At 37.8% G+C, this 10,980-nt stretch overlaps 2 protein-coding genes across 2 annotated transcripts in view; one reads left to right on the top strand and one right to left on the bottom strand.

The window, feature by feature from the left end:
* The window catches only part of PRR11 (proline rich 11), a 24,929-nt gene extending 22,169 nt beyond the window's left edge, over nucleotides 1-2,760 (bottom strand). Inside the window, exon 1 of the mRNA XM_040640909.1 lies at nucleotides 2,257-2,760. The gene's annotated coding sequence lies outside the window, so the exon portion shown is untranslated. The remainder of the gene's footprint in view (nucleotides 1-2,256) is intronic.
* Nucleotides 2,761-2,802: 42 nt separating this feature from the next.
* Nucleotides 2,803-10,980, top strand: part of SKA2 (spindle and kinetochore associated complex subunit 2) — a 31,330-nt gene continuing 23,152 nt past the window's right edge. The window contains exon 1 of the mRNA XM_040640910.1: nucleotides 2,803-2,930. Within this exon, the coding sequence (XP_040496844.1) occupies nucleotides 2,898-2,930 (33 nt within the window). The 5' untranslated portion in view covers nucleotides 2,803-2,897. The remainder of the gene's footprint in view (nucleotides 2,931-10,980) is intronic.

Here is a 10,980-nt window from a genome sequence, read left to right as displayed (position 1 = left end):
AAAGAAAGAAAGAAAGAAAGAAAGAAAGAAAGAAAGAAAGAAAGAAAAGGGAAGGAAGGAAAGAAGGAAGGAAGGAAGTTAGGAAGGGAGGAAGAGAAAGAAAAGGAATAGTATTGTAAGCATGTCATTTAGAAACATGGAAGTAAACACCGGAAACAATTACAAGAATGGATAGTATTGCTTTTGGCAAGTGGGAGTCAGGATTAGAGAGAAATGATTCAGAAGACTGTCACTGTTTGTTTGTTTCTAACTATAATAAGCCTTATAGTAGTATTTGACAGTTAACCTCTGGTATATATTATTAGCTAGAAAAATAGAGTACCATCATTCTAAAACTGGGCCTTATCTTTCTATCCCTTTCCTGTGGTTGTTCCAATGCCCGTGCATTCAAATTTCTAAAGAGTCCTACACAAGCTGATTAAAAACAACCTATACTACCACACACACAAAAAGTGAGGAAATTAGGATACTCCACTATAGAATAGAAAATGCATATATTAATACATTAAATATTAAATATATTTATTAAATATATATTAAATATATGAAATATATATTCCACTTATATACATATATTCATATACATGAATTAGAAACATTTATCTGATTAATTCATCCTGTTTCTTTTTATCACCCCTCCCCTTTCTGTCCTGATTTCAGTTGCCTTTGCCATCTTTCCCATTTTTTTATTTTTGATATATAGTCTATTTCCCCTACTCTTTATTTTGAAAAATTTCAAATCTTGAGAAAATTTATAATACTATAATTAATACTCATATGTCAGCATCTGAAACAAATGTAACATTGTGTGCCGACTATACTTCCAGAAAAAAATAAATAAAAAATAAAAAAAGATCATGTTAATTCTGCAAAAAAAATACTCATATATTATTCACCTAGACTCCCCAATTGTTATCTGTTAACTTTCTTTCTGTATAGGTGGTGTGTATAATACATATTATACACTATATATATATATATATATATATAATTTACATGTAAGTGTATGTAAAATATAAATTTATATTTTATATTATTATATATATATAAAATATATATAAATAATAGAATAAGAATTACTCTATATTGTATATATATACTCTATATTGTATATATATATACTCTAAATTATATTTATATATACATATATATATGTATTATTTTATATTACTCAGTTGGCACTGCTGCTTCTATTAAAACTCCACCCAGAGACAGAAGGGCTTTTGGTCAGAGGTACTTCCAAAACTGTGGCAGCAATGAAAATAATATTTGCATTTTATTACCCTCTTCGTAAAACACATTTTAATGTAGGTTCTTACCACTTTCCAATAAACAGCTTGCAGTCAATTAATCAATTTCCATTACCAGTTCAATTCATTACCCTTGAACATTCATAGGGCTATTTCTGGGGGCGACGGGTGGCTTAGTGGCTAAGCGTCTGCCTTCGGCTCAGGGCGTGATCCTGGTGTTCTGGGATAGAGCCCCACATCAGGCTCCTCCGCTGGGAGCCTGCTTCTTCCTCTCCTACTCCCCCTGCTTGTGTTCCCTCTCTCGCTGGCTGTCTCTGGCTCTGCCAAAAAAATAAATAAAATCTTTAAAAAAATAGGGCTATTTCTGGTACTTGATTGTATTTAATTTTGTTTTACGCAGTGCAACATTGCTTTAGTTCCTGTCTTTCTCTGAAGAGATTGCAGCTCCCTAAAACGTAGTCCAACACAGTATTAAGCACAAATAAACAGGGCACACTTTTAAAAATTGACACACTCACAAAACGTCTGACGATACTAAGAGCGTATCTAGGAACATGGTAATACTGCCGGTCAAGAAATGTATATTTTCAAACTTTAACGTGCGTAAGAATCATTGGGGGTGGGAGATCTTGTTAAAATTCATATTCTGATTCAGTGGGTCTGGGTGGAGCCCGATAATTTGCATTGTTAACAAGCGCCTCACTGTTGCAGATGCTGTTGGTCCCCGGACAACACTTAATAGCAAAGATCTAAAGGAACATGCAAAAGGAAGGCAGATGCTTTGCTCCAAAACGTATTTTGCAGAGCGTTAATTAAATATAAGTATGGTTAGGGCGGAGCCAGGGCGAGCACTTCTTACCCAACCTCAAACCTCCTCTTTCCAATTTCATCTCCCGGAGTCCAGCCAAAGTCCCCACCTCCGTAAATCTTGAGAACACAAGCAGCAACAGGCCCAGCTACTGAAGACGCGAGCCCAGGTAACAAAGGGAGATCTCCTTGCACTTACAAGTCTGAGAGCCCGGGATTAGATGGAGTCCGGGTAGTGGCCTCTCCCTCGCCATAAAGAAAAATTTAAAATTAAAACCTTATCATGGAGGGACCAATCATAGCAAAGGTCTCTCCGCGATTCGCTCTCTCGGTAGTGTAGGAGCACAGTCTAGTTTGTGATTGGCTAAGAGGTAACCACTCGCTGGCCAATAAAAGCTGAGGCGCTTCTAGTATGAATAAGTGGAAGGCGGGAGCGAAGGGGAGGGGAAGCAGGGGGCCTAAGAAGGTGTGTCACGTCCCCTGTGCTGTTTGTGGAAGCTTTTGTGTAATTGGTTGGCTCTTCTTCCGATTGTACCAATCGCAAGCTCTTCTCTGCGGAGCCCGAACTACGAAATTGAAAGTAGAGATGAGGGTGCAGCCAATGGAAAAAAAAAAGTGTACAACAGCCAATCCTCCTGCAGCGTTTTGTGTCTTTGCCCAACTGGAGAAGGTGTTTCATGTGGAGGGGCGTTACCCAGTCGCCAATGGGCGGGCGCCAGTGAAGCGCAGGAACCAATGAGTGTGAGACGTTGAGTGACAGCTGTCCAATAGGGACCCTCAGTGCTAGTACGGTTTGAGGCTTAAGCACCGCCGCGGTCTGAGGAATGTCAACTATTCAACATGGAGGCGGAGGTCGATAAGCTGGAACTGATGGTGAGTGTAAAGTGAAGGAGATCTACTGGGTACTTTATTTCTCCCGGATGGCCTCCAAGGCGGGATGCAATTTTGAGTCGCCGGAAACCATGGGCGGCAGAAGCTGGACCATATTCGAGTTCCCTCCTCTTGTATCAAAGGGAGTCGCCGCCGCCTGGTCTGTTTTAACCGCCGCGGGGGAAGGGGTTACATCCGGGAAACTCGTGAGGGAAATGGCGGGAGATGCTGAGGTAGCCGGGCCTTTGGAATTCCTTGTTCCTTGCCCTTACCTTTCCGCCTCTCAAGGAGCTGTGGCTCCTGAAGACAGCGTTCTGTGCATTTCCCCCCAAAAGACGTGCCTGGAATGATCCCTAAACGCCCTTAGAAGGGGAGAGGTCGTTCACACTCCCAGAAAGGGGGATGGAGGGCGGGGTGGGGAATAAACCGAGGGGGGCGGAGAGAAATCCCATTAGGGCAGAGCGGTTCACGTTCTCCAAGGCGGGCTGAGAAAGTCTGAGGAAGGTTTTGACTTGAGTGCATAACTTCCTAGCGGCCAAGGAAGCCCCAAGATCAATTTCTGTTTGGCTTGAAGGTGGCAGTTCTTGGATGGGGGAGAGGTGTGAGCGATGCGGACCTGAACCTCGAGCTCCTTTCATGACGCACGGGAGGAATTGGGACATGGAAAGCACCCTGCTCTTGAGTTGCCGAATTTCATTCATTTATGAAAGTAGGGGGCGGGGGCGCGTAATTGGAAAGGACTCCCGCTGCTGCTTGGCCTGTTCGGGGGCGCCAAGCTGAAGGGCTGTCCTAGTTTTCTACTATGGATCCTTCCCTCACTTGCCCTCTTTATTCCCTTCCTCCCATTCTTAGACTACCAGCTTGATCGCCCGCGCTTTTTTCTTCTTAGTTCCCCTTGTTCTATCTTCAGTCCTTTGCCCCTAGGATTACCATGTGTGAATTGGGCTGGCTTTCTTTAAAATGTGGAATTTGGAGGACGCCCCCATCACTGAACTCCTGTCGGTTTTTTGTTAAAGAAAAATAACAAAATCAAGTAAAAAAGCCCGAATCTTTCTTTTCCACCTCCCCTTACCATACTATGGCTTTACAACTGAGGTATCATTTGTGCCAGTGCTGCTCTCTCCAAGCTGAACCTTGGGTCACTTCAACATCAGCACTTGTAGTGATCCTGGAAGAAACTGAGTAACACCCTCATCCCAATTCCCACCTCTAGAAAATGTGAGAGCTTGATGTATCTAATTATTTTCTTCTGATGTATTAATGAATTATAGTGCCTGTCATATACAAATTTGACTTGAAGGCTTTCAGTTGATTCTAACAATTTTGAGTTTTAATTTTCTTTGTGGGAGTGTGTGGGGAAACAAACCTGTAATAATGAACTTTTAGTTCAAAGTTTTGTTATTTTTATCATTAATGGTCTTTAAACAAACAGAAGACCCCAAAACATGTCAAGTATCCCAGTTTGATTCTGTCAACAGGTGTAAATGTTTACCACTGTCTTGCCCTTTTCCCTATTCTGAATCCTCCCTTGATGGATATTTCTGCCTAATTTTTTTTTAATATTTTATTTATTTATTTGACAGAGATAGAAACAGCCAGGGAGAGAGGGAACACAAGCAGGGGGAGTGGGAGAGGAAGAAGCAGGCTCATAGCGGAGGAGCCTGATGTGGGGCTCGATCCCATAACGTCGGGATCACGCCCTGAGCCGGAAGGCAGACGCTTAACCGCTGTGCCACCCAGGCGCCCCTCTGCCTAATTTTAAGATGCTAAATGGTACTTATTCTGCTTTTAACAGTTTTTCTCCCCCTTCAAGTTGGCTGTTTATTTTTGAGGTACCAATTAAGCCTTTTTTTGGACTTTGCATGAGAGTCAGTATTCTCACAGGATTTTTTTTTTTTTTTTAGATTGAACACATTTTAATTTAAGAAGAAAATGTTTAAGTGTATATCTTGAAAAAAGGTTTTAGAAAATTGTGAGGTAGCCAGACTCTTAAACTTTTAGGTATTTGAATGATGCGGTAGTTTTAAAAAAATTCTTTATAAGAGATGAAGAGAAGATTGCGGGTCTTCTTAAATTACTTGCGGGTAACCTAGTGGTAGCCTCCCCCCCCTCAAGTTATTAGTTTGTGTCCATAATCATCAGGGTTTAAAAAATGTATTTGAACTATTATAGTTTTGTTATTACTGTTTTCTATTGATTGGATAGTAAAAGATGGTGTGTCTCATCTTCAGATTTGCCGTGTGCTTTAAAATGTTCTATGAACTGGTTTAGTTTCTAAGATTGGAAAGAAATGATTTCCTGTACAATCCTCTGAGTTTTGGTTCTACATTACTTAAATAAAGGATTTGTTGAGGAACTAATGTTGAAAATTTAATAAGTGAAAGAGAATGCATACTATTTAACATTGAAAAGAAAGTACTTATTCTCACTTTGCAGACAGCCTGGTCCTCTTATTTTAAAAATATTTCATATTTTTCTTGTTTGAATTAACTTCAAATTCAGAAAATTAAACATTTGTCTCTGAAGTACTTGTCTTTAAAACCTGCTATTTGACTAGCAGAGTTGAACTATTCTAATACCTGAGTTACATGGCCTTAGGATTTGAGGTCAAGTCACTCATTTTCCAGCTGTCCTGAATTTGAGTTTATTTTTTAGAGGTTTGAATCTAAATAGCTGAACTAGACTGTTCAAAGAAAGTTTCGTGAAGTAATGGAAAGTATTTTTGCATCAATCAACATTATTCATGGGGGAATAATCTCATTATAGGGTAATCTTTGTTCTCTAACTTTTTAACTTTCACTTACTGGTTGAGTGGCATTTGTCTAGTGTTCTTTTGTGGTACCACTAGTGATTGTGCACAAAAGTACAATGTAATGCTATGATACTATTTCTATTTCTGGGTTTACATCTGACTTTTAAATGGTTTCTTACCAATTAAAAGGTTAGGATAATGATAATTGGCTTGAATCCAAGAAAACCTGATTCCTAAGTCTCAGAACTTCCTCCTGTACCATTATTATTTCCTCCTTGATGTTTTTGTGTTTGAAGGAAATGGAGATGATTTCCTCCTATGTTTAAGATCTTTAGGGGTTAACTGAAATTTTAAAATCCCCTACCATAATATTCCCTTAGATAGGGTCTCATTTAGGACACATTAATTTCCTGGGAGTCTGTAAGCTTTTGAGATAAAAAGCCATAAGACGGTTAAGAGCTTTTTAGAGCTCAGTGTAGTTTTTTAATTTTATTTTTAAAAGGATTTTATTTATTCATTTGACACAGAGAGAGCCCAAGCAGGGGGAGCAGCAGGCAGAGGGAGAGGGAGCCTGATGTGGGATGTGGGGCTCAATCCCAGGACCCTGGGATCGAGTTTAGTGTAGTTTAGATTCCAGAAAGATAGATTGGGTATTTAGAGATTGGGAAACTTATTTTACTTTTCATTCATTTTCTCCAATATTCTTACTTAATCAGTCAATTGCTGTGGGGGAGCTAACCAAAACATCTCAGCAAAACACGTATTTTGCACGATTTTGCCTTAGTAGTAATTATAACCGGTGTTGTTAATACTAGTCATAAGCTATTAATACCCATGTTAATAACTTCTGAAGCTTAGGACATATTTACAAAATTCCTATCTGTATGTTTCTGTTAAGTATTAATCATAGGTTAGTCATCAGAAAATTATTATGTTGATATTTAAGTTCAGTTCTTTCTTTTTAACATTGATATACATGTTCTTAGGTTTTGGATGTCTCTGTCCAAAATGGCAACCCTTCTTTAAATTCTTTTCACACTGAAGCTTCAGCTGATGCAAGATGTGTTTGTGTTCCTTTCCTACCAATTTCTGCTAACGAATGCTCTGACTTTATTGCACTACTGTACTTTACAGCTAGCAGTGCAATAGTATTGTCAAAGCATCTGAAAGCAGAATGCACACCAGAATTTTGATTCTTGCCTTACATCTTTCTTCAGTATCTGTTAGTAATTTACCACAATCTTTGCTGCTGAAAAGTGTATAATTTTATTACCCTAAGTATATGTTTTAGGAAGTTATGATTTGGAAAAAAGCTGTGGTAATTAATGCACTATGAAACACATTGAGATAACATTTTTTGTAGCTGAAGTTGTTATGACTTGTTTAAATGAGTAGTTGTATTTTTCTTCTTTCTGTAACAGATTTGGATAGGTTCTGGCATCTCTTAGGTTTTCTTTAATTGAGTTTTAAGGTGAATTAGTAAGTGATGAAAACAATCTCTGCTGTGTATTTCATATGATAACTTGCCCCAGATCTTAATTGGTGTTAATTTTGTGTGCTATGTTGTTTATGCTTGAATTTCATACTTAAGAGTGCTTGTTTAAAGTTCTTTTTTGTAATAATGAAATAAAGTGTGAATCCATTACTTTTTTTTATAATCAGTTTTGAGGTATAATTTGCATACAATAAAACTTACCAATTTTAGTTGTCCAATTTGATGAGTTTTGACAAATGTGGACAAATCATGTAACCACGACCACGGACGTGGCATACAACATTTTTATCACTTAATATTCCATTATGACTCTTTGCAGTCAGCCTCCTCTTCCCAAGCTCCCTGACAATCATTGATCTCTGGGTTTGCCATTTCTAGAAGTTCACATAAATGGAATCATTTATCGTTTGAAGTTTTTTGTCCCTCACTTTTTGCACTTAGCACAATGCTTTTGAGATTCATCCGCATTGTTGTACATATTAGTAGTTGGACAATTTTTTTTGCCGAGTAGTATTTCATTGGTATAGACCGTCACAAACTATTTATCCATTTGCCAGATTGTGAACTTTGGGTTGTTTCCAGGTTTTGCTTATTATGAATAAAGTTGTTATAAGCATTGTAGTGTAAGTCTTTGTTTGGATATAATGTTTTTATTTCTCTTGGGTAGCATGATAAAAATGTATGCTTCATCTCATTAAAAAACCACTGAAATATTTACCAAAGCTATGAGTTAGGGTTCCAGTTTTTCTAAATCTTTACCAACATTTGGTATCTTGGTATTGTCAGCCTGCTTTTTTTTTTTTTTTAAGGATTTATTTATTTTAGAGAGAGAGCAAGCACCAGCGGGAGGGGCAGAGGGAGAGAGAGAATCCCAAGCAGACTACACACAAAGCACAGAGCCCGATGTGGGGCTCAATCCCATGAGATCATGACCTGAGCCAAAACCAAGAGTCATTCAACCTGTCAGTCTTTATTTTAGCTATTCAAATAGTTGTATAGTGGTATCTGCTTATAGTTTGAATTTGCATTTCCTTAATGGCTAATGATATTAAATATCTTTTCATGTGCTTATTTGCAGCTGGAATATCTTCTTTAGTGAATATCTGTTGAAATCTTTTGCCTGTTTTCAAATTGAGATATTTGTCTTTTTTTTTTTAAGATTTTATTTATTTAATTAAGAGAGAGAGAGAGCACCCATGTATGAGCAGCGGGGAGGGACAAAAGCAGGTTCTCTTATGCACAGGCAGATGGATGCGGGGCTGGATCCCAGAACCTTGGGGTCATGACCTGAACCGAAGGTAGCTGCTTAACTGACTGAGCCACCCAGGCACCTCCGAGATGTCTTTTTTAACTATTACAAGAGTCCTTTAATTTTTCTGTTACTTGCCCTGTCACATAAAAAATTTCGATGAAGTCCAGTTTATACATCTATTCTGCTATGGATTATGCTTTTTGTGTTCTATCTTGGAAGTCTTTGCCTAACTCGAGGTCACAAGTGTTTTATTCTAGAAGATTTATAGTTTTAGTTTTTACATTTATTTTATTTTATTTTTAGAGATTTATTTATTTATTTAGAGAGGGAGAGAGAGTGTGCATGAGTAGGGGGAGGGGAGAAGGGTGAGGGGAAGCAGACTTCCTGCTGANNNNGTGGAACCTGACATGGAACTTGATCCCAGGACCCCAAGATCCTGACCTGAGCTGAAACCAAGAGTTGGGCCCTTAACCGACTGAGCCACCCAGGTGCCCCAGATTTTACATTTAGATCTCCGTTCATTTAGAGTTAATTTTTGTATGTGGTATAAAGTGAGAGTAGAAGGTCTTTTCATTTATTTATTTGTTTTGCATATGGATATTCCTCTGTTCTAGTACCATTTGTTGAAAAGACTATCAGATCCCTGTTGAATTACCCTAGCTCCTTTGGAACAAATCAGTTGAATGTGAATGTATGGGCTGGTTTATTTATTTATTTAAAGATATTATTTATTTGTTTATTTATTTATTTGAGAGAAAAAGCGTGTGGGTGCACGTGTGAGTGAGTGGAGGGGTAGAGGGAGGGGGAGAGAGAGAATCTCAAGCACACACTGTGCTGACAACCCTGACATGACCTGAGCCAAAATCAAGAGTCAGTCACTGAACTGACTGAGCCACCCGGGCACCCTGGTCTATTTATTTTTGTACTCTGTTTTGTTCCATTATGTCATATCATACTGTCATAGTTGCTATAACCTTATAGTAAGTCTTTCTTTTGTTTTGTTTTGTTTTTGTTTCAGAGGTAGATTTTAGTGATTCATCAGTTGCATATAACACCCAGTGTCCATTACACGAAGTGCCCTCCTTAATGCCCATCACCCAGTTACCCCATCCCCCTACCCACCACCCCTCCAGCAACCCTCGGTTTGTTTCCTATAGTTAGGTCTCTAATGGTTTGTCTCTGTAGAGTAAGTCTTGAAATCATCTAGTGTAAGACCTCAAACTTTGCTCTTGTTTTCTAAAACTTTTAAATTATTTTGCATTTCCAAATAAGCTTTTTTTGGAATTTCTTCCAAAAAAAAAAAAAGCCTGCTGGGATTTTGGTTGGGATCATGTTGCATGTAGAGAACAATTTAGGGAGAATCGATAGTTTAGCAGTAATGAGTTTTCTGATGCTTGAATGTTATCTCTGTATTTATTAAGTCTTTTAAAATTTCTCTCAACAGTGTTTTGTAGTTTTCAGTGTATAGGTCTTGTTTATAAATTTTTCATAACCTGCTTAGTGTGATTTCTACTACTGCTCTGTATCTTAAAATTAGAGCAAGAACTGTTATAACATGTATTCTGAATAAATTTCAGGAAAAAAGTAAGCTATTTGTTAAGCAAATGTATTTAAAAGCCAGAAGAATGGGTACCAGAGGGAAGAAAGATACCTGAGATATGAGGCATAGACTCAAGGACATCATTTGGTAGGGAATGAAGGACATGACTGCTTCTAAGAAAACCATTTTATTCCCAAATTTTATATATTTAAAATCTGAGTTATCTCTCTTGGCCTAAAGTGTGGCTGTTTTTCTCTTCTTTGGCTTTTAATTTCCTACCATTCTCTGGTTGGCAGTTCAAGCACTGGGTAGGTTTTTGTGTTTTTTAATCAGGTAGGACATTACATGGCGAGGGACTGAAGGAAGAAAACTGCTTAATTTGAGGACCTCATTTCTTTTCTCTAAAGAAGTGAATTGAGGGGTACCTGGCTGGCTCAGTCAGTAGAGCATGTGACTATTGATCCTAGGGTCTTGAGTTCAAGTCCACATTGGACATGGAGCCTACTTAAGAAAAAAAGTGAATTGATAACAATGTAATACATTTCCTTTTAGATATATCATTGAATTTTCTTTCTATCTGAGAGCTTGTACAACCATTACGTTTTCTGGGTAAAAGATTATATACTAGTAAAATAAGAATAAAAAAATTTACCAGATGGTGAGGAGAAGGAAGGTTTCTTTAGCCTTGAACTGTATTTTGATGTGAACACGTCTTCAATCTCAATAGTAGGGTGTGAAAGACCATGTATATCAATTCATTTAAAACCAACTGAGAAATTTTCTTCTTCCTTGGAGCAAAGTAAAAGTTTTGAAACAAATAAAAAATATCTTACCTTTGTTACCCAAATATAGTACAGAGTTTCAATATTGAGAATATCTCTGATAAATAAAATTTATTCTCAAGTAGACTTCAAAAGGTTATACTTCTAATTTGTCTCAATATATAACATTTTAAAAGTTCAAATAAGTCAATCTTTGATTCTTTGATTCAGTGTTTTTCTCATTTTATAAATG

The sequence above is a fragment of the Ursus maritimus genome, unplaced genomic scaffold, assembly GCF_017311325.1.
Source record: "Ursus maritimus isolate PB19 unplaced genomic scaffold, ASM1731132v1 scaffold_24, whole genome shotgun sequence".
Classification (NCBI taxonomy): Eukaryota; Metazoa; Chordata; class Mammalia; order Carnivora; family Ursidae; genus Ursus; species Ursus maritimus.
This window is presented reverse-complemented; position numbering and strand designations above follow the sequence as displayed.